Source organism: Squalius cephalus (genome assembly GCF_949319135.1).
Source record: "Squalius cephalus genome assembly, chromosome: 20".
NCBI classification, from domain to species: domain Eukaryota; kingdom Metazoa; phylum Chordata; class Actinopteri; order Cypriniformes; family Leuciscidae; genus Squalius; species Squalius cephalus.
Window position 1 is genome coordinate 20,648,771 of NC_137141.1, and position 22,087 is coordinate 20,670,857.

General features: G+C 36.3%; 3 protein-coding genes and 3 long non-coding RNA genes across 10 annotated transcripts; 5 read left to right on the top strand and 1 right to left on the bottom strand.

Annotated features, from left to right (window-relative positions):
- Positions 1 to 1,492: 1,492 nt before the first annotated feature.
- Positions 1,493 to 3,311, top strand: LOC307148628. Its single transcript, XR_013819469.1, has 4 exons — positions 1,493 to 1,611; positions 1,749 to 1,858; positions 1,945 to 2,055; positions 2,419 to 3,311. It is a non-coding gene; the product is annotated as an uncharacterized lncRNA (long non-coding RNA).
- A 1,010-nt stretch (positions 3,312 to 4,321) lies between these two features.
- Positions 4,322 to 6,875, top strand: LOC307148630. Its single transcript, XR_013819470.1, has 4 exons — positions 4,322 to 4,395; positions 4,700 to 5,714; positions 5,800 to 5,886; positions 5,977 to 6,875. It is a non-coding gene; the product is annotated as an uncharacterized lncRNA (long non-coding RNA).
- Positions 6,876 to 12,629: 5,754 nt separating this feature from the next.
- On the top strand, positions 12,630 to 13,627 carry LOC307148629 (uncharacterized protein). Its single transcript, XM_079854301.1, has 4 exons — positions 12,630 to 12,708; positions 12,853 to 12,944; positions 13,091 to 13,165; positions 13,462 to 13,627. The coding sequence occupies exons 1-4, from the start codon at positions 12,666 to 12,668 to the stop codon at positions 13,612 to 13,614; spliced, it is 363 nt and encodes a 120-aa protein (XP_079710427.1). The 5' UTR covers positions 12,630 to 12,665; the 3' UTR covers positions 13,615 to 13,627.
- A 411-nt stretch (positions 13,628 to 14,038) lies between these two features.
- Positions 14,039 to 15,209, top strand: LOC307148651. Its single transcript, XR_013819474.1, has 4 exons — positions 14,039 to 14,226; positions 14,360 to 14,469; positions 14,547 to 14,630; positions 14,717 to 15,209. It is a non-coding gene; the product is annotated as an uncharacterized lncRNA (long non-coding RNA).
- A 55-nt stretch (positions 15,210 to 15,264) lies between these two features.
- spdya (speedy/RINGO cell cycle regulator family member A) lies at positions 15,265 to 18,498 on the top strand. 3 transcript variants are annotated; one of them, XM_079853806.1, is made up of 7 exons: positions 15,265 to 15,316; positions 15,804 to 16,050; positions 16,214 to 16,272; positions 16,403 to 16,488; positions 17,313 to 17,484; positions 17,582 to 17,867; positions 18,051 to 18,498. In XM_079853806.1, exons 2-7 carry the CDS (start codon positions 15,843 to 15,845, stop codon positions 18,110 to 18,112), a joined length of 873 nt encoding a protein of 290 aa, XP_079709932.1. In that variant the 5' UTR covers positions 15,265 to 15,316; positions 15,804 to 15,842; the 3' UTR covers positions 18,113 to 18,498. The 3 variants fall into 3 exon arrangements, with proteins under 3 accessions (XP_079709932.1, XP_079709930.1, XP_079709931.1); XM_079853804.1 differs by having other exon boundaries at positions 15,269 to 15,533; XM_079853805.1 differs by lacking the exon at positions 15,265 to 15,316 and adding an exon at positions 15,543 to 15,613.
- Positions 18,499 to 18,569: 71 nt separating this feature from the next.
- trmt61b (tRNA methyltransferase 61B) lies at positions 18,570 to 21,838 on the bottom strand. 3 transcript variants are annotated; one of them, XM_079853802.1, is made up of 7 exons: positions 20,769 to 21,838; positions 20,220 to 20,322; positions 19,899 to 20,089; positions 19,716 to 19,807; positions 19,043 to 19,230; positions 18,830 to 18,913; positions 18,570 to 18,690 (listed from the first exon to the last, which is right to left on the bottom strand). In XM_079853802.1, the coding sequence occupies exons 1-7, from the start codon at positions 21,435 to 21,437 to the stop codon at positions 18,656 to 18,658; spliced, it is 1,362 nt and encodes a 453-aa protein (XP_079709928.1). In that variant the 5' UTR covers positions 21,438 to 21,838; the 3' UTR covers positions 18,570 to 18,655. The 3 variants fall into 3 exon arrangements, with proteins under 3 accessions (XP_079709928.1, XP_079709929.1, XP_079709927.1); XM_079853803.1 differs by having other exon boundaries at positions 18,807 to 18,913; XM_079853801.1 differs by having other exon boundaries at positions 18,570 to 18,913.
- Between the last annotated feature and the right edge of the window lie 249 nt (positions 21,839 to 22,087).

Sequence of the window (22,087 nt, forward strand, 5' to 3'; positions counted from 1 at the left end):
GACATAGTGTGTAAGGCATCCCCAGACTGACCTGCTGCCGTGCATGCCCTGCCATTCAAGCGAGATGTCATCTTGAGTGGCTTAGAAGGCAGGGCCGGAGCTTTTAGTGCCGATACCTCTCGAGCAGCGAGATAGTTCGCGAACGTCTTGTCGATTGGGGGCATCGACACATACTCACGCATCCCCTCGACATCAGCGTAGTTTGCTCGCTGCCGAAGATGGATGTGTGCAGAATATAGGTTCTTCCATGTTTTCTTGATCTCAGTATGCAGATCAGGAAGGAATGGAAGGCTCACGGGAGCTGGGGAGTTATGGCCAGAAAGGAACCGTTCATCCAGCATCGGCTCCTTCCTTCACGCGCTCCCACGGCAGCTGAAGCCTCGCTGAAGCACGCTCCATAACACTCAACAGCTCATCTTATGCGGTGCAGGGAGACTGTGAGGGTCTCCTCATCACCCATCTCCTGCCCTCATCACCCATCTCCTGCTCTCTTGGGCTGGGTGCCAGCAGAGCACTTGCTGCTGGATCAGAGGATGTAAGAGATAACAGCAGCTCACCCTCGCGGGCTTCTGACGGGAGTGAGAGAGAAACACCTCTCTCAAACTCGTCAGCGAGCTCCACCTGGGAACCCCATGATCCAAGTCTCCGCAGTGCCTCAGCACGAGCGGGACCCGAACCATTCACATACATAATGCATCTCATAACCTTGTACTCCATTTATATCAGATCAAATGCACTATTATCCATGCTTAATGTTATGAACAGCAGGAACACTAATTATTTTCCACTTGCTTTTCTGTTTTATCTCGGGATAGCCATCCCGAAGTAACTAGAGAGTACGTCAGCTCCAGTTTGGAGTTCTGAGAAAATAAATGGTGAATTGTTTCATGAATTGTGCATTAGCAATCCAAAAAAAACTGTACTTGCTTCTGCTGCATTTTCTCATGTGTTATTCGCTTGCTAAAAGAAAAACAGTAGATATAGTACCTCTCAAACTAAGCAACAAAAGATAAAGCAACCGTTTAGCACTGTGGTGTTGTGGTATTTTTTACATTTCTGTCAGCTTATTTACAGGACATGAGTAAACAGTTTTAACTCTTCAGAATAAAAAAATTCTAACACGGACAAAAATAAAATAATAATAAAAAATTTAATAAAATACATAATAATAATAATAATAATAATAATAAATAATAATAATAATAACAATAATAAACATTGACTTCCTACTTTAAGTGCATGTTGTCTCATGTTCTTTTTATTTTTTGTGTGATATTAGTACTGTTGCACATGCAAGAATGTTCATCCTAATCACATTGCAGTGACTCCAATGACATGATTTTAGAAATTAGACAGCAGTGTATTTAGTTGTAACAATGTCACATTTTTAGTTCTTTGACACTGGTCTGTTGTGCCTCTGCACAGTGAAAGAGAGAGAGAGAGAGAGAGAGAGAGAGAGAGAGAGAGAGAGAGAGAGAGAGAGAGAGAGAGAGAGAGAGGGAGGCTGGTGAGAGCCTAATAAGTAAGCAAAAAGGAAAGAGAGGGAATCAGTTGCTGAATCTGATACAATGTTATCAATAGTTTATTTTGTTTTTCTGATCTCTTGCTCAGGTAAGATACATCATTTGTGATATTCCTTACAATACTGATTTGATTTGATTGATTTACTATGGGAATCACAAGACTTTATCATCATTCAGTTTATGTGAATTAAAAAAATGATTTTATCATTTTCTTTTAATGGAAAGCCCTAGCAGAGAGTGAAAATGAAGCTCTTTCAGTTTGGTGGGAGCCAGAGATACCTTCACATTCTGAAGACTTTCACAGTTTGACGGACGGCTATGGAAATGACTTATCAGTACGTACAACACTTTGTCATTTATACTCGTACATTACTACGGCAACTTTGCATAAGACTCACTCGTTCATGTCACTGATTTTTAGACCTCATTCCCCATTCCTCGCATGCAGAGAAAGCGGCCGATCATCTTCTGTTGCGCATGCCAAGAGGCTATAAAACGAGCTAAGAAAAAAGTGTCTCAAAAGATTACAAAGGTAATGTTCAGTTGTCTCAGAACAATTTTTTTCTAATGGCTCTAATGGCAGTTTGACATATATAATCAATACATATAATGATGGGACAGAATAGCAATTCGCAAACTTTACAATAATTGAGAAAAAGCTCATATTTAACTTCTTAGTCTGGAGTAAAGTAGGCTATTTGTGATTATCCAATTTAATCAAATGAGTATTATATGAATAGTGAGAAGTAACTTCAATGTGAATTTATTCATTGGACAGCTTGTCACACAAGGACATTTAATTCAAAATTAAAAGGAAAACAAGCTTTTTAGCGAACAGTTTTTATGTTTAATCATAAAGTTCTATTTTGTAATTTTTTCCCCTGTTATTTTACAGAAGATAAACAGTGTCTGTTACAAATTCATAGAGGGTTTTCGAAAGATCTGCTTGCAGCGTGCAGGGAGATATCGGGACATCATACTGCAAAAACTCTTCCCTGGTGGGAGTGCAAGGAGCACATGTTTGAAGATAAAGTTATGCTAGTAACAACTGTGACAATGGCTGTAGAAGGGATACATTTACATTGACTGTTACTAGCTAACTTCATTGTAATCTGTTTTTAAAATGATCAAAGCTGTTTTTCATTATTTGAGAGAAAATTGTTAGTTGAATATCAGTCCACTGCCATGTGTATTTTCAATGTGCATGCACATTTTTTTTTGTCATCAACTTGAATGTTTGCCAGCTATAGGGTCTTCTGTTTTCCTTTATGCTTTTCAGAAAATCATTAAAACATGCGCTAAATGGACTCCCGAAATGCAGTCCTTCTGCTATTCTGTAGCCATGGCATACAAAATTTCCATAATGAGGGCCTTTTTTCCTGGAGGTACTCCTATAGCCACCTGCAGAGTGATGAGGTTATGTGACAGAGATGATAAGATCAACAAATGCAATTAAAAGTTATGTTTAATCTCTTTAAAATATAATCTAATAGATGGATGTTCATTGTACTAAAGATGCTTTTTTTGTGGATCCTGTGATGTTTGTGTTATGTTTTACATAAATTACACATTAAAAATCTAATAATTTTCATGTGACTTTCTACTTCTGGTTATTTTCTGTTGATAGTAATAAATTATTATTATTTTTCTCATTAAAGTTGTTTTCTCTCCCCTTAGCAAAGACACACCAAGCAGTAATACCAATAATACACTTCACAATTAATGTAATGTAATGTAATCAATGTAAAATAAGCAATTCTGTGAAATAAATATTTTTTTCAAAAGGTGCTTTAGACTTAAAACTTTTTGTTTGCTCCATTAGTCAAACAGTTACAATCGGGTAACTGGACATTGGAGTTTATGATGCTTTATCAACCCTAGAGAGTTTTTTAGGTGCTGTAGAATAGTTTTAAATGTAGTCAATTTAGTAGAATAGTAGAACATTATGGCATAATTTATTATTATGTTAGTCAGGATTTGATAACACTGATAATTTCCATTCAATGAAAGTTAATGTAACCACAGGGCTGTCAAGCCTCAAAAATAACAAATAAAGTGGATAAACTTTGAACACTGTTGAAGTTTAATTAGCATTTATCTATCAGGACTGCGGTTCCAGACCCATTAGGTTTAACACAGAAACTGACTTGTAAACTTAATTCAGTAAGAGATCAGCAACGAGTAGCAACTGAATACTTTTGTTATATCATTAGAACAAATGAACGGTTGGTCCAGGGTTAGAGGAGGGTTCAACTTTAGCAGTTTAGCAGCTTTGTCTGCGTGCTCGTATCAGCAAAACCAAGAAGAAGAAGAAGAAAAAAAACGAGGTTAGAGTGCTCTTATAGAACAATGTATCTAGCCTGTATCGTTGGATCCTTCGTGATTCTCTTTGGTAAGAAATAATGTTTTAGTACTGCTTTGACTCATTTGTTTGACTACCTTGCAATGTTAAACCAGAATCGCATTTTGTCAGAATGTTACGATTATAAGTTATACATATGAAGTTATATTTTGTGCAGCTGCTGCTGAAACTTCTCCATATGAGGCCAGTCGTAAGACGGTACAGACAATCACCTTCTATGACAACAAGGAAGATCTGTGTAATGCCAAGGTAATGAAATGGATATATAAGAATGTTGTCATTTCTCAAGCTTAAATTAAAATAAATTAGTAAAAAAAAATAAAAAAAAAACATTTATAAAATAATCCTGTGGTGAAGTTCAGAGGACATTAGTGTGGAGTATACATTCTATCAAGGATTTTCTAGATAACCATCTCTTATTATTTCTCTTCCTAGATGACCATAAAATGTTGTATATGTTTGAATATGATAAAGACATACATGCCAATTATAATCGCTCGAATTTACAAGGTATACTACTTTTATTCCTAAATTCCTGTTTTTCAATTTTTGTTTGTTTGTTGAAAACACACTATTTTGTGAATTTAAACACATATATTCATTTAAAAAGGAAGATAAAATAATGTTTATAAATGTGATTTGCTAAGCCCTCATGGGATATTTCTTGGTATTATTATATTATGGCTACAGATCTGTTAATTACTATGTTTATGAAACTATTCACAGAAAATGTGAAGAAATGTATTTGTGTGTCTTACACTGATGTAAGTTTACTTTTTATTAAAATCATCTTATTTTTTGTTTTCTCTCTCAGATCATGCGTTTTGTATGCAATGCCAACAAATTTCTCAAAATTAAATGTATGCAACTTGCCCAAAAGTTGAAAAATAAGGTCTTAAAAGTATATCTAAATCCTCTAAAGTCCTGTTTTAAGTACAAAATGTGCAAAGTAAAGGATTGAATAAACCTAAACTAACAAGTCACTCAAATATCAGCTGTTTAGAGAAGATTGTTCCCTTTGTTTTGTCAAAAGCATGAGGTAATAAATGTTTTAAATGCAAAAGCAGTGTGAGTTGATGATTCATTTGTTTTTTTAAATATACATCTAAAATGCAAAAAAAGGAAGCACATAAATTCACATCTGAAACACAAAAGTAATAACCTAATAATGCTGATGGTTATTTAGCTATTTACACTATTTGACTTATAGCGTAATATAGCGTTTAATCTGCACATCTGCTTTGATTAAGTATGTATTACTGATGGTTAGGTGGTGAACTGAACAGACATACAGTTTTAGAAAATGCTGACAGGAGCTCCATTAAAACTTGACACTTTGGTCCACTGTGGTTTTGGTGCCCTGAACATCAGCACTTCAAAAGACTTGCGTAGACATTTATTATCTTCAACGTTATACACATAACTGTGAGAAAAGAGGAGTACAGACAAACACAGAAGAGATAGTGTCAGAAGTGATAACTGAAAATCACCCAGACGTGTAGAAGCCAAGCAGCGCTTTTCTAAGGAGAGGATTTGAAGAATCATGTCACCTGTTATTCATTTGGGACTGCTTATCATGTGCTCAGGTGAGACTGAAGGACTATATGAATTTAACTTCAAACTTCTACTGTGGCTCTTTTCATTATCTCACATTTGCTTTTACTTAATTTTTACAATCATATTCATTAAATTCTGCACATAAATGTTGTTGTGGCTCAGTTCTTGTTGAGTGTAGCACTACTAACAAAGCACACTGGAAGAGCATGCTGGAGAGTAATGAACTGAACTTTCCTGAAGAAGACAAAAACAGTCATGAATTAAACATAGAGGTAAACTGACGCACTATGTAATGCAATACAATTAAACAGATATAAAGTTACTAATGTCCAAACATTTTTTCCTTGCATACCTCAGAAGTCTGATATGAACGTCATTATATGCTGGGTTTGCAAGAAGTCAATTCATGAGATCAAGGGCATAATTCTGCATGAGATTAAAAAGGTAAACTAAAACTTTCTTCTACCTAAATTGATTACAGATATTTTGCTTAAATACCTGCCCAACCTTTAATTAAATGTGTTTTTGTTTTAGGAAATAAAGGCTGTGTGCAAAGCAATGAAAGTCCTCGAACACATCTGCAAAAAATATGCACATAAATATCAATTCCTGATATTTCACCTACTGTTTCCTGGTAATAGCGAACAAACCTGTCAGCATTTGAGCATGTGTAAATAAATGTTATTGCTCCGATATGGTAACACTTTATAATAACTTTCATTAATATATCATTAACAAGCATTATATAATGCTTAACAGATCATTAGTTAATATATATTCACATAGCTAGAAATCTGTGCTTGTTAATGTTTACTAATTTTTAATGAACTTATTAAACATTACATGTTGAGTGATTAACATGTACAGTATTTCATGTACTTGCATACAAATGTCATTAAACTTTCAAATCATTTGATCATGCACTTCAAATCAATTGCCTTTAAACTTCATATATTACCTAATGCACTTTTTTACATTTATATACAAATGCAAAAAGTTGTTTGGTAGCTATGAGTGATCCAGATGTTCAACAGAAAATTGAACAATATAAGAATGACTGGTCCCATTTTAAATTAGGTGTCTTATGTACTTACGTCAATAAATAAATAAATAAATTGTTAGGTAGTACTTGTTGTGTTCATGTTCTATTGCAAAATACTCTTGCAGCTGAGGTGTGATACGGGTAAGGTTAGGGACAGGTTTGGTGGTATGAGTAGGTTTAAGGGTTGGTTAAGGGGTCAACAGTGTACAGGGGTCAGTTTGATTACTGTAAGGGAACACCGTTTAAACCGTTTATATTACACTGTTTTGATAAATGAACAAGTATTTTCTTTAAAATATATTTGTTTTCTCCTGTTGATGTAAGATTCAAGGAATATCCTGTTTAAGGATATAGTACCATCTGTTAAGGCAATAAAACATGTTTTGCACCTAAATTACAATTACGTGGTGTTATTATGTCTTTCACAATCATTTGGCTAAACTTAACTATCCGCCCTTTACACAAACATTGTTACAGTAGCTAAAAGTTCAATGCACATAAAGGTACTAAATGATTAATAGTAAACATTTATAAACATTTACAAATGATGAATAGTTTCAATTTTAGATTGGGTACTGCAAAAACATGAAAAATTAATGAGTACATGATTTGTAAAAAAAATGAATTAAAAATACACACCACAACAAATGAAGACCAAATGTATGACCTTTACAGACTGTGGTTATGTAATGAGTTAATGAATAATATGTTAAAGGATCAGTTCACCTCAAAATGAAAATTTCCTGATAATTTACTCACCCCAATGCCATAGATGTCCATGTCTTTCTTTCTTCAGTGGAAAAGAAATTAAGTTTTTTGAGGAAAACATTTCAGGATTTTTCTACACACAATGGACTTCAATGGCAACCAGAATGTTGAAGTTCAAATCAATGCAGTTTCAAAGGGTTCTGCACGATCCCAGCTGAGGAATGGGGTCTTATCTTCCAAAACGATCGGTCATTTTCTAAAAATAAATAAAAATGTATATACTTTTTAACCACAATTGTTCATCTTGTGCTGGTCTGCGACGTGCCATGCATTGCGTCATAACGTTGGAAAGGTCACGAGTCACGTCATCTTTCTAAGTTATTTGTCTGTGTACTCCGGTTCAGAAAGGTAGGGAAGGGCGAAAAATTCCATCTCATTTTCTCTTCCAACTTCAAAATCGTCCGACATCTTTGTTTTAATTTATTATTATTATTTTCTTCTTTTTTTTTCGTGACCTTTCCAACATGATGACGTATTACGTGGCGCGTGCAGTGAACCAAAGACAGTCTCAAAAACGTGGTTTGAAATCGCTGGTGTTTCTGACGTCACAAACTACCCTTTGACCAATCACGTCAATGTGTGATCGTCAATGAGTGGATCTCTGAGCAGGGGCACGTTCAAGCTCAAACCAGTGTGCAACGTTTTGCTACAGTTTCCGGGTTGAACGATATGTTTCCTGGAAACGGTGTGCAACGGGGTTTGAGATACGTTTCTTCTTGTTTGGTGGGTGTGTCAAAAATGTCAGCCCAATCAGCAGCAACATGCATATAAACCACGCGGTATTATAGAGACAGTGGGTCCAAGTAAAGTCGTTTACAAATGTGTCCGCTGCAGCTCGGTATACGCAACAAATGAAGATATTAGAAGGCATGTTTGTCTTAAGAGTTTTATAGTAAAAATATAGCATATCAACAGTTTTAGCAATAATGATAAGCCTAATTGACAATTCGGAAAGACCCGCCCCCTATTCACTAGTTGCATAACAACGGAAATAGAATTACAGGACACTAGGGTGACCATACGTCCTCTTTTTCCAGGACATGTCCGGCCGGGATTTCGAGATCGCCCAAAATACGTACGTAACAGGACGTATGTTCACCCTAGTAAAACTATCTAACTTACTATAATAATGAGAAATATGGTCTGTAACGTTAATTCCCATAGGTGATTTAGTTAGCTGAGGTAACTTAACATCAAGCTACTGCTAGCCCACCCTAGTTCTAGTCAGTGGTAACGTTAGTTTGCTAACTCTGCTGTCACCGTGAATATATGACGCAGTAAAAAAAAACATACCTACATGTCGATGAATTGTGAAATATACATTTTGAACCCCTTCTCTCTCTTACTCCTAGGAGCAGATGAAAAGGGGTTAGTAATCCGGTGCGGATCATTAGGTAGATTCTGCATGGCTTCTCGTGTAAAACAGCACCATCTTCAGGAATGAGGCGAGCGGAAGTGGGACGGCTTACCGGAAACAAACCGGATGTCGGCAACATTCTATATATGCAACTAGCGCATAGTTACTGTTGCTATGTCCGACAAGCCATGCCACTCTCACTCTACACCATGTTCTCACGCAGTGAAAAATACATGGCGGAGCAGAGAGGAGACTGTCAACGCGCTGACAGAAAGGACAGACCAGGTTACTTTTTTTATATGAAACAAAGTCTCAACTTTCAAATTTTGTCATTTTTTTAAAGAAGTTTGAACAATAAAAACCGTTTTGTGGCTCTTTAATGTGTCTGACAGATTGCTGTAGCACCTCAGTTAAAGCTGCTCATGAACCAATCATCTCTTCCCTCTAGTTAATTTATAGCATCAAATAAACATGAATCAACATAAGAAGAAATGTTGAAAAGACGTCAGTACACTCCGTTTTTCAAGTTCAAATCCTCCAATGTTAATAACTCTCCTGATTGCTTGGTCGGACAAAAATGGCGGATTCGGCGGCTGGTGGATTATGATTGGTCAGATCGCCTGTCAATCAAACGTCATATAGATAATAACACAGTCTCAGAGGTAAGAAGTGGATTATCCTTCACCTGAAATGTTTGTCTTTTCATCCTGAAATGCGAGGCAAATGTTGGATCACAATAATTTGGAACCACATTTTCCACAAATCCCTTCACTCGATTGGGATGTTCTCTTTTATTATGGACGGCAAGGGCAGTGACTGTAACATCGAGCATATTTTGCAGTATTAAACATGTATTTATACCGGTTTCATCAGGCTGCGAAAATTCTTCAAAAAGAACACAAAGAATGGCCTTCTCAGCTGCCATAGTTGCAACTCATGAGTCATCAGAACAGGGTGTTCAACGCACCACCGTTTCCATTTAAAAAACGTTGTGCAACCTTTTGTTGGGGCTGAATGCAGCCCTGGTGTGAGTGAGTGGAGGCGGGGATCATTTGCATATTCATAGAATCACGTATACTAATTGAGGCAAGAGTGTAGATTTATATTCAAACTATTTCAAGGCATTTAGATTTTTTTAAGGAAAAAAACGTTTAAATATGTAATTTTGGTGATCAAAGATGAGTTTTAAGGGATACAATTATTGACTACAGGTGGACTTTAAAATTATCTGTTAATCATTATGTATATGTATCATCCTTTTTAAGTTTATTTAAACATTAACAAGCTCATTATCTCATAGCTTTTTGAATGTACTAATATTCCGGTAAGAATTATGTTTGTTAATGATTTATTAATTTAAGCTTTTAAGCATTGTGTTACGTTTGGGTTTGTTTCATGTTTATGTCCTTTATTTTGTAATTCATGCTCTTTGTTATGCTTCATGTTTGTCATGTGCTTCTCTTGCTCCTCACTTGCAATCACGTGATCATGTCTTGTGCTTCTCCTTCATTGTCATGTTCTGATTGGTTGCTCTGGTAATGTGTCCTGTGTTCTTATTGGTTCATGGTTTGATTGTTCACAGGTGTACCTTGTTTAGTCCTTGTGTATAAATAGCCCTCATGTTACCATTGTATCTTGTCTAGCTTTATTCCCTTGCTGCGTTCGAGTCCAAAATTGTCATGCCCTTCACTCGCTAACTTCCCGTCGTCTCGTTCACTCGGATGTACGTCATTGCGAGTGCCACGACTGGCGGAAACTGCAATGGGCTGAACTGGAACGTCCTAAGCCCTTGATCACTTGGAATCAGCTGTGGAGTTGATTTATTATTTACATTTTTTTCCCTTTAAGAATTTGTTTAATGCAGCATCCAAATGTTTAGGTGTGTTTGGGTTGTTTTAAATAAAAAAAATTATAATTAATATATCATAGATTTGTCTGTGTGGTGGTGATTAGACGAGATATGTGGTGACGTCACAATCGTGTTGCATTGTGGGACATATAGGTGCCTGAAGTGTAGACTCGCTCCCTTGGTCAAAATCGAGGGAACGAGGGTCTGTCCATATAAACTTCCCTCGTCCACTTCACGAAGTGGAATGCACTTCAAAATGGCGGCAGGGATTCCCCCGAGGGGAAGTGCTTAGGGAAGTTTGCAAGTGCGTGTCTAAAAGTGGACTGGAACGCAGCACCTGTTACCAGAGCCCGTCTACGGAGAGCCTTGGCACTTCCTATTAGCCCCATTGTATCGATCTTGGTTGCAGTTCCATTAGAATTCCACTGGAGGTGATCGTGGGCGAGCGCAGACTGAATGGGAGTCTATGGGGCTAGACGGCTAAATTTATCTCTTTCACCCAATTGCCGTTGAGAAATCTCAGATTTTATTGTAGGTTTTGCAAGTTCAACATGGGTTATAGGTCGAAAGTTGAATAAACGAGTACTTATGTCCTTTCGATTTCTTACAGGTTGAGTTGTTGTTGCCCATAACACGCTAGCATTCTGCTAATGAATGCTGATTGGTCAGTGAAGGACTGATTACGACCCGAGATATCGCTTGATGGCATCGTGGCATCCGAAGCGGGACCAGAAACAAACAAAACAAAAACTCTTCTAGCACGTGTGTTTGCCTGTGTCAGCTGTGTTGTCGATGCCTCGAGAGAAAAGAAAGTGCAGAGCGCGAAAGCACCAAAGTGACTGAAGGATTGCCGTAAAGCAGTATCTCTGGTCGTACGATGTGTATAACGTCACTGACATTTTAAAAGACTTTTTAAAGCAAATAAGTGAATCTAAAAAATCTAACACCCAGCAATGTGTAATTTCTTTGCATCTCCTTTCGAATACAACATTAAAATTACTAGACAAAAAATTATATCCTGAGAAAAGTGGATTTTGATGGGTATTTCGCCATAGACCTCCATTCATTCTGCACTCGCCTGCGAGCGCCCTCATGTGGAGCCAGATGGGGGAACTGCAAATAGTCCAGAAAATCGGAAGTAAGCAGAGAGTGCCAATTCTCTTCCTATTAGACATTCTCTGCTGTTACTGATGTTGGTAAGAGTCCAGTCCAGTCTAGTCCAGTCCATGTTTGTTTTGTTCACATATTTTGTTTAATAAACTCCACATGGGTTCAGCAACTGGCCTTCAGTGACACATTGTAACCATCTGTTTAAATCATTTATAGATTTAAAAAAGTGCATGATCATATTATGAATGGAAAGTTTAATCACATTTGAAAGCATTTCAATTTACATTAAATTATGATCTGTTAATCATTATGTAAAGTTTAAGTTAATTAGTACACATTAACAAGAGCATTATCACATATTTCTAGTTATGTGAATATATAACTATGATCTGTTAAGCATTATAAAATGTATAATTATTTATTAAAGTTATGATAGTGGTACAAAATAAATTCTATAAAAATATTTTTAAATGCTGCTTTAGACTTCAAACTTGATCTTTTTTGTTTCCTCACCATTCTTAGTCAAACAGTTGCTCTCAGGAAACTGGACATTGGAGTCTATAATGCTTTATCAGCCCTAGAGAGTTTTACAGCTGCTTTTTAGAATAGTTTAAAATGTAGTCAATTTAGTAGAACATTCTGACATTTACAATTTATGAGATGTTAGTCAGGATCTGAACACTGCTCTTTTCCATTAAATGAATGTAAATGGTGACCAGAGGGCTGTCAAGCTTTAAAAAAAAGAAAGAAAGAAAGAAAAATAGTAAATAGAACTTTTGGGCGTATGCTAATGTAAAACACACTTTGAACACTGTTGAAGTTTCTGACCTTGGGTAATTAGCATTGATCTATCAGGACTGCGGTTCCAGACCCATGAGGTTTAACACAGAAACTGACTTGTAAACTTAATTCAATAAGAGATCAGCAATGACTGAATACTTTTGTTATATCATTAGAACAAATGAACGGTTGGTCCAGGGTTAGAGGAGGGTTCAACTTACTTTGCTTAACACTTACGTTTAGCAGCTTTGTCTGCGTGCTCGTATCAGCAAAACCAAGAAGAAGAAAAACAGAGGTTAGAGTGCTCTTATAGAACAATGTATCTAGCCTGTATCGTTGGATCCTTCGTGATTCTCTTTGGTAAGATATCGGTAATGTTTTAGTACTGCTTTGACTCATTTATTGGATCTGATTAAATTCAGTGGAATGTTAAACCAGAATCGCATTTTGCAAGATTATAATGTAGTTATATTATATACATTTATGACGTTGTATTTTGTGCAGCTGCTGCTGAAAGTTCTCTATATGAGGCCAGTCGTAAGACGGTACAGACAATCACCATCTATGACAACAAGGAAGATCTGTGTAATGCCAAGGTAATGAAATGGATATATAAGAATGTTGTCATCTCTCACGCTTAAAGTAAAAAATAATCCTGTGGTGAAGTTCAGAGGACATTAGTGTGGAGTATACATTCTATCAAGGATTTTCTTTAACCATCCCTTTTTATTTCTCTTCCTAGAAGGCCATAAAATGTTGTATATGTTTGAAAATGATAAAGACATATATACCCATTATAAACGCTGCAGTCGACAAGGTAAATATTACTTTTATTCCTGAATCTGTTTTTCAATTTTCGTTTGTTTGTTGAAAACACAATGAATTTAAACTCATATATTCATTTAAAAAGGAAGATAAAATCATTTTTATAAATGTGATTTGCTAAGCCCTCCTGGGATATTTCTTGGTATTATTAGCCATATTATGGCTACAGATCTGTTAATTACTTTGTTTATGAAACTATTCACAGAAAATGTGAAAATGTATTTGTGTGTCTTACACTGACGTAAGTTTACTTTTTATTAAAATCGTATTTTTTGTTTTCCATCTTAGAAAATAAATTCTGTATGCAGTCCCAAGCTATATTTCTGGAAAATGTGTAGACAACTTGGCAAAATAGGGAAAAATATGGTCATCAAAGGATATTTCCCAGGAAGTCCTCGAATGTCCTGCATTAAGTACAAAATGTGCAAAGTAAAGGATTGATTTATCCTTAGTCAATCAAAACATAAGCTGTTTAGAGAATATTGTTTCCTTTGTTTTGTCAAAAGCATTAATAAATGTTTTAAAAGCAGTGTGAGTTGATTCATTTGTTTTTTTAAATACAGGAAGCACATAAATTCACATCTGAAACACAAAAGTAATAATATAAAAATTAGTGAAAGTAAAAAAAGTAAAATAAAAAGTAAAATATGTAAATATTTAAACTGTTTTACTTATAGCGTAATCTAGCGTTTAATCTGCACATCTGCTTTGATTAAGTATGTATTACTGATGGTTAGGTGGTGAACTGAACAGACATACAGTGTTAGAAAATGCTGACAGGAGCTCCATTAAAACTTGACACTTTGGTCCACTGTGGTTTTGGTGCCCTGAACATCAGCACTTCAAAACACTTGCGTAGACATTTATTATCTTCAACGTTATACACATAACTGTGAGAAAAGAGGAGTACAGACAAACACAGAAGAGATAGTGTCAGAAGTGATAACTGAAAATCACCCAGACGTGTGGAAGCCAAGCAGCGCTTTTCTAAGGAGAGGATTTGAAGAATCATGTCACCCGTTATTCATTTGGGACTGCTTATCATGTGCTCAGGTGAGACTGAAGGACTATATGAATTTAACTTCAAACTTCTACTGTGGCTCTTTTCATTATCTCACATTTGCTTTTATTTAATTTTTACAATCATATTCATTAAATTCTGCACATAAATGTTGTTGTGGCTCAGTTCTTGTTGAGTGTAGCACTACTAACAAAGCACACTGGAAGAGCATGCTGGAGAGTAATGAACTGAACTTTCCTGAAGAAGACAAAAACAGTCATGAATTAAACATAGAGGTAAACTGACGCACTATGTAATGCAATACAATTAAACAGATATAAAGTTACTAATGTTCAAATTTTTTTCCTTGAAGTCTGATATGAACGTCATTACGTGCTGGGTTTGCAAGAAGTCAATTCATGAGATCAAGGGGATAATTCTGCATGAGATTAAAATGGTAAACTAATACTTTGACCTAAATTGATTACAGATATTTTGCTTAAATACCTGCCCAAGCTTTAATTAAATGTGTTTTTGTTTTAGGAAATAAAGGCTGTGTGCAAAGCAATGAAAGTCCTCGAACACATCTGCGAGAAATATGCACATAAATACCAATTCCTGATATTTCACCTACTGTTTCCTGGTAATAGCGAACAAACCTGTCAGCATTTGAGTATGTGTAAATAGATTTTATTGATCTGACTTAATGAACAGAAATATCTGAATAAATCAGCCTGTGGTCTGTTTGTGTTATTGGATATGTGCTCTAATTTCCTGAGCATGTTCTACAAAAATACAGGAAATGTCTAGTGTTAGGCTAATCTTCTAAAAATCTAATCTAATAGCAAATATGCAATACATTTGTTTACTGGATCATTTAGGCTACTGCTTTTCATTTGTATATTTTGTTCACTAATCACTTGAATTAGATCTTTGTTGTATTTAGTCAGTTGAGTTATCAAACTATTTCAAAAACAATTTTATAAATATATGTGCAAGTTTTTTTTAAATGCAAATAAAGCCTTTCCAAAATATTCCCAACTTGATCTTTTATATATCCATGTAAGTGTTCTGATCTCTGATTGAAGAATATTTGACCATGTGACTGCTGACACGATTCCCGCGCTGCCCAAGGAAGAGCAGGTGCACGTGCGCGCTCGCGCGAATAGCGTGTCTTCCATTTTGAAATATTTATTAAATGTTTATTTTGTTTTAATTTACCTTTAGAAAAATATTATTAATGTTAAACACAACAGCAAAAATTAAATCTAACCTATTCCAGTAGTCTATCTAAACACATACCTGAGAGCGCGTGGCACCATGCGCGTGCCATTACTGAGCCGCGGTTTTTTAAACTGAGGTAAATCTGGTTAACAATTGAAAACTCGCTTATATAAAATATATAAACATTTGTATTTATATTTTAGTCCGATAGGAATGGTGAGAAGTCATTTTTCATATCTTTCTTTAGGTGATAGAATCGATTTCAAGACGCCACTTAAAATTGTATATTTAGCAAAAGTCTGTGATTAACTTATAAACAAACAGGAATTCAATAAATAACGAAATACGCTTGCCATCCATACTAAAATAAATATCGAATAAACATATAATGATACTATTTACACAGTGGCAGTTCTGTAATATCGGCTGATTTAATCATTGAAACATGATTAAACTGAGCCGACCATGGGCCGAAACCGCCCCATCTGGACCTACTCACAGTCTGCAGATCCGGCGAGGCCCGCGGAGAACGAGGCCGACCCCAGCGGGTCGGAACCAGCCGGACTCTTCATCTCAGCAGCCTCGCAGGAAGACGACCGGCCCGACCCTGCTGATCCAGAGGCAGGAGATGGCCGCCTTCTTCAGACTGTTCGGTGGGTTCATGAATCCTTCTGAACAAAATTAAACCTCTGTGTCACACTGGTCACTTTTACATCAGGTTTATTACTAGTTTAAATCAAAAATTTAAATCAAGATCTATATATATATATATATAATTCCGTAGAATAATAACGCTTTGATTTGCTGTCTGCTCAGATGATGATCTAATACAGGACTTTCTGTGGATGGACTGCTGCTGCAAACTTACGGACAAGGTAGCAAGACGTATTTTGGTGTATTTATTAATATTGAGTGGTTTATAGATTGTTCTCGTTGTTGAATTTAGAAAATGGTATATATTCAGCTGTCTCTAAACCCAGGTGTGTATGTCTTTATCTATTATAGTATTTGTTGGCTATGACATTTGTGTACTTCAGGAGGGCTCGTTTCAGTATCACTGAACACAACAGAATGAACTTCTTCCTTGCCCTGTGAGTTGATCATCATGTGCATGTTCTGTACACTGTAAAACATATCCTGTTAAAATTTATCATAAAAAAATAGCAGCTGTGGTTGTTAGAAATTCTCTGTAAAAATACTGTGACAGTGTTTTACAGGATGCATGCATATTTTACAACCTATCACCATTTTATTTTATAGATTGTTAATATACCTATTTTGAACTACCCAAATCTGCATTTTACCTTAAAGTGTACTGATAACCACCATAGTAACAACAATGGTTGTACAATTGAAAGCCACATGATGAATCCGAGTCCATAAAACATGGTCAAAACTCATTAGATAGTGCACAGGGTCAGACAAAACAGTCAGGCTAACACTTAAAATAATAATGCAAAAAACATTAACTAAATAACACAAAATGTAGCATAGAAACACCCTAATACATTCCTGATAACAAAAATTGGAGGAGACAAAACTATTTAAAAAATAATGTGATGTCATGCAGGGACTTCTGGGAATGCCTTTTACAGTTTTTAACTGTAAATTATTTGGTAATTAATTCTGCAATTCATATTTTTTTACTTCCAGAAGCCAAACATTTTTACATATGTGGTTAACCATTTACAATTTTTCATGATAAATGGTAAGGTAACTTGCAGTTAACCAACTAACAGGTTTTTACTCTAGCATTTTTCTGTATTTACAGTATGTAGGGTTGTACTTGGGCTTGGCTATGTTAAAGTTCTTCAGTAGAACTGCAATATGTTATTATGAGCACAACAGAGAAGTCCTATTTATAGGGTACAACCTTAATTCCTAGAGTCTGTGTGTTAAATTTTTCATACTCTAGCTATCTGGCAAACACAATGGAAGAGGATGAGGAGGAGACCAAATATGAGATCTTCCCATGGGCTCTGGGAAAAAGCTGGAGGAAAAATTTCCCACGATTCCTAAAGCAAAGAGACCAACTGTGGGCACGCATAGAGTACCGAGCTGCTGTCAGCAGACGATGCTGCGAGGAGGTACGCAGCTCACTAAACATGCACTGTAAATCATTTTAGAAGTTTCTGGTTCTGAAAAATAGCTCTAAATCACTTTGTGCTTGATGCATGATTGCAGGTGATGGCTATTGTGCCATCTCATTTCATCTGGCAGCGTGAGCGTGCAGAGCATCACAGTGGTGCTCAGAGGTTGTACCAAAACTTTGAGGGGATCCACATTCCCCGCGGGCCTTTTTCTTCTCCAGAGCCTTGTTCTCTCTGTGCTAAGACCTCTGCTGTTCCTGTGCCTCGTCCATCCTCTACTGTGGCTCGTTCTTCATCTGGACCCCCGAAGACCAAATCTTCACAAAGGCCCAGTAAGATGACCAAAGCTCAGCACACCTTTAACTTCACAACTACAGCAGGTAAATGAGTGTGTGATGCCCTCTAGTGGTGTAAAGGAAATTTATGGAGTGCACCACTACTTTTTATGACAGATGGGTACTTTTACTTAGGCCACTGCAGCTGAAATTCTTTAATTTGATCTGTACTTATCCCTCTGTAGAAATATTTACAATTGGATTTTTTTCTCTTATGCATATTTACAGGAAGTGATGGGGTCAGCGAAATGTGTCAAGATCATTCGATGGACTGGATCAATGAGGAGTAGCTCGATTGCATAACATTAAACCGATCATATTTGCCTGTTGTCTATATCAGAGGCATTTCAGCTGTCTAAGGGGCAGAACAGAATTTCAGACTCTAAACTGACCTTAAAAGAAATGTACAGCATTGGTGTGAAAAGAGTAATGGTCATGTACATTGTTCATATAAGATCTAAAGAATATGTCAAATCCTCTCACTATGTGAAGGTTTGTACATGTATTTTACTGTATCATAATCCTCATCACTATTTATTTATTTATTTGTTATTGTTGTACAAAGTACTTTTCTATTTCTGTAGTGTGCACTTACTGTCAGAGAGTCTGTGTCTTAAAGTATAACATTTGCCTGATATAAATATGAATGTGAATGAACACCTATGAAATGAATTGAGCAGATATTTAGATTCAATATACTCTGTCTTAAATACTCAAGAGCATGAAAGAAAAATGTACAATAAAAAATACTTTTATTGGACAAGTTTATTGATAAAGCGTATATATGAGACACTGCAGCTTTGTATTCTTGTATGCACATTAGTAGTGAACATCTATTTCAAGATCTTTCGTAATTTTATGAGGAAGGCTGAAAAGAAACACATTCAAAATCAGGTACATTTCAATCACATACAAAATACTTAGAGAACATATACTACTACTATTTCTATTAAACATGCATATACAAGCTATTGGAATACACACAACAATGGAGAGCTGTAATTCACCTGAATGACCAGTCTGTTCAGGATGAGGACGTGCAATGTACGGGACATCTCCAAACGGCACCGGATCTTGACAATTCAAATCCCCTTAAACACAGACAGGTTAGCATGATTCTAACCAGGAATGATTTGTGCTGATGTTTGAAGTTTTGTGTAATACAAGCAATGCAGAATCTGTGATTTGTATGATACGAGAAAGACCATGTTATAAATCACCTGCTGTGTCTTCACTTGGTTCACATTCATCATCTTCATGTGGAGCTTTTCGTTTGTTAAATGTTCCATCCTTTTTGAGTGACGGGCCAACAAGCCAATCCCTGTACTGAACCTCAACAATGCGTTCACACACCAGAGGAAGGGCGGAGCATCGCAGACCCTCCATCAGATCAATGACCTGTGTGATACTGGCAACAAAATCAAGAAAACATTATTAATACATTCTATACACTAGTGTTATTTTGTAGTCAATAAGCAATAAGATTTTTTTTTCTAAAGAAATTAATACTTTTATTAAGAAAGGATGCATTCAATTGATTAAAAAAAAGTGTGGTTTCCACAAAAATATATGGCACAACTGTTATCAAAGTGGATATAATAAGAAATATTACTTGAGCAGCAAATTAGAATGATTTCTGAAGTGACTGAAGACTGGAGAAATTATGATGAAAATTCAGCTTTGCCAAGACAGGAATAAAGTACATTTTAAAATGTATTCAAATAGAAAACATAATTTCACAATAAGTTTTTACTGTACTTTGATTAAAAAGAGACAGCCTTGGTGAGCATAAGAGACTTTAAAAAAATCTTATTGACCCCAACATTTTAAATGGTAGTGTGTATGTATAAGGTTTACATTGTTGCTTTGTGTATGCACAGAATTTTGTATTACTTTGCTTGATAAACAGCACACACAGATCCAGGATGGAGGTGAGGAACCACAGCAGGTAAGGTCAAATGTGGATTAACCATATCCAGAGCGACCTAACACACAAGAAGTCTTTCATATACAGACAGCAAATTATTCTTATATTATGATAAAACATAAAACACATCACAGGGTGTGGCTCCTCACCGAGTTAAAACCCCGCCCAGCCAGAAGAGGACCGGCAGATATAAGGTCTCCATGGTGAAAGTGAACATTATCAGGCCATTCCTCCCCTCGCCGAAGACTCCACGTGGACCGCCAACGCTTGTAGTTTAATACAGCAATTCTGTGATGGTCCTCTCTTATCTCCACACTCAAAACACTTCCTTTATAACCCACTGATGACACAAGCATAAATTAATCCTACAGTAAGTGATATACTGCAATGCAATAGTATACCCACTTCTACAATACCCTCATAATCAGGCGACTCATTACATTGCTTTTAATGAAGGAAGACTCACACACCTGCCCTGGACAGGAAAAGGCTCATAGCACCAGATCCAGAGCCTGATTCCAGAACACAATCTCCGTCGGTCACATCCATCATTGTCAACATCGCACTGGCGTCCTGCAGAGGGAAGAGATTCGAGAGACTCTTTTGTTTTCATTGGCATAAAACTCATGGTGGAACCATCAAGTAAAAAGTAATAACATATTTTCCTTGCATCTTGAATGCGTGTAAACTACCTTTCAAACGTTTGGGGCCTGTAAGATTTTTTATTTTTTAAGTATTTTATTTGATCAAAAAAACAGTAACGTCAATGATATTAAATATTACAATTTAAAATAGAAATAACCGTTTTTTGTTTTAATTTTTTTCAACTGTTTTAAAATGTAATTTATTCCTGTGATAGCAAAGCTGAATTTTCGGTATCATCACTTTTTAATAATGATCATTATTAATAATTTAATAATCGTCACATCACTGACTATGCATGCAAACAGTGCATATATTACAGATTCACTGATGTGTAGATGACTGACTGCTGTTTTGTGATGACGATCATTTCTTACTTTAGGGTATGTAATAGCTGGCCCTCTCTTCATGAAGAGAGTGAACTCATCCAGGCTGGGTCGGCGAATGAGAATCGGGATTCCCATTGAAGTGCGTATGATGCTTCCAGCAGGACGCCCCTCCATGTCCTCATGAGCTATTAGTCCCCAGTTACTATGGAGCTTCATGCCCTCCTTTAGCTGGAACATCTTCCGAAACTCTAAACGTCTCTTTCGACTGCACTCGGCCAGTAGAGTTTCTCCGAAACATATTTGCCTTTCCCCAGGAATACACACATGATGTGGAGCAAAAGATTGAGGTTCCTCTGTTGCCTCTTCTCGCTCCTTCCCCAGACTCTGAGTGTCATGTTCAGCCTCATTGTTTCGAGTGTCCCGTAGTTCCCAAACCTCTTGACTCAGACTGTCTTCAGGCAGCAGTTGACTGACTCTCTCCAGTGGGGACAGAGGTCGACGTCTTCCAGACAAAGAAGTTCTTCGAGAGAACGGTGGGAAAGTGGACACTGGTGCATCTGAACCCTTGTCAGAATCATTTGGGTCAGTCCCAAAGCTCCTCATGCCACAGAGAAACGGTGTAATGTGAACCACATGATGTCTATACAAACACATGACATGGACTTTGGCAAATTTACGAGTCATGAATGAGAGACCCAAATGCAATAAAACCGTCATGGTTTTGAGTTCAAGAAAGAATGACTTGAAGGATGAAGATGGTACACTTCTGAAGGCTTAATTGGTTCTTCTTACCACACGGAGATCAGAAACATCACACACAAAGACGTACTGGTAGGAACTCGCAAATCATGCATCATATAATTAACTACAAATTGCCTCTACACAATAACCTTTGTCAAAAAAAATAAAGTCAAATTAATTAGTAGAAAATAGATCATTTCAAACGACCTGTAATAATACCGAAATAATTCGCTATATAATTATTTACTGGCAGCATACTAGCGTAAATGGCAACTTAATCTGTGTCCATTATATTAGAAGAAAAACAATCCAGCATGATTCTGAAAGGGCGCCGCCATGTTGGAAAAGACGTCACTGACAGATGCAGTACCACCTGGTCACCGGTAGATGGTTTCTTTCTCTTAAACTTGTTCAAATTTGTTTGTTATTGTCCCGATTCAGTTTCCCTAATTATAAATATCTTTAAAGGATAAAATATAGCTATTTACGAGGGTTGTATGATTAGGTCAAGGGAATTATTTTCTTAAAGCCTGTTTAATATTTATAGTCTATGTGTATGTTTTCTTTATTATAAATCTTAATCACCTTATTAGCTACTGTTATGTTTAAATCTGTTTTTACTGTAC

What these genes read in the sequence shown, in the direction of transcription:
- LOC307148629 (XM_079854301.1), top strand. Translation starts at nt 12,666, where the DNA reads ATGTATCTAGCCTGTATCGTTGGATCCTTCGTGATTCTCTTTG. An exon ending in ATCCTTCGTGATTCTCTTTG is followed by an intron (nt 12,709 to 12,852) that starts GTAAGATATCGG and finishes TATTTTGTGCAG; the next exon opens with CTGCTGCTGAAAGTTCTCTA. An exon ending in AAGATCTGTGTAATGCCAAG is followed by an intron (nt 12,945 to 13,090) that starts GTAATGAAATGG and finishes TTCTCTTCCTAG; the next exon opens with AAGGCCATAAAATGTTGTAT.
- spdya (XM_079853806.1), top strand. Translation starts at nt 15,843, where the DNA reads ATGATTAAACTGAGCCGACCATGGGCCGAAACCGCCCCATCTGGACCT. An exon ending in GCTGCAAACTTACGGACAAG is followed by an intron (nt 16,273 to 16,402) that starts GTAGCAAGACGT and finishes TATCTATTATAG; the next exon opens with TATTTGTTGGCTATGACATT. An exon ending in ATGAACTTCTTCCTTGCCCT is followed by an intron (nt 16,489 to 17,312) that starts GTGAGTTGATCA and finishes TTCATACTCTAG; the next exon opens with CTATCTGGCAAACACAATGG.
- trmt61b (XM_079853801.1), bottom strand. Translation starts at nt 21,437, where the DNA reads ATGACGGTTTTATTGCATTTGGGTCTCTCATTCATGACTCGTAAATTT. An exon ending in CTGGGCGGGGTTTTAACTCG is followed by an intron (nt 19,808 to 19,898) that starts GTGAGGAGCCAC and finishes CTTGTGTGTTAG; the next exon opens with GTCGCTCTGGATATGGTTAA. An exon ending in ACCAAGTGAAGACACAGCAG is followed by an intron (nt 18,914 to 19,042) that starts GTGATTTATAAC and finishes TCTGTGTTTAAG; the next exon opens with GGGATTTGAATTGTCAAGAT.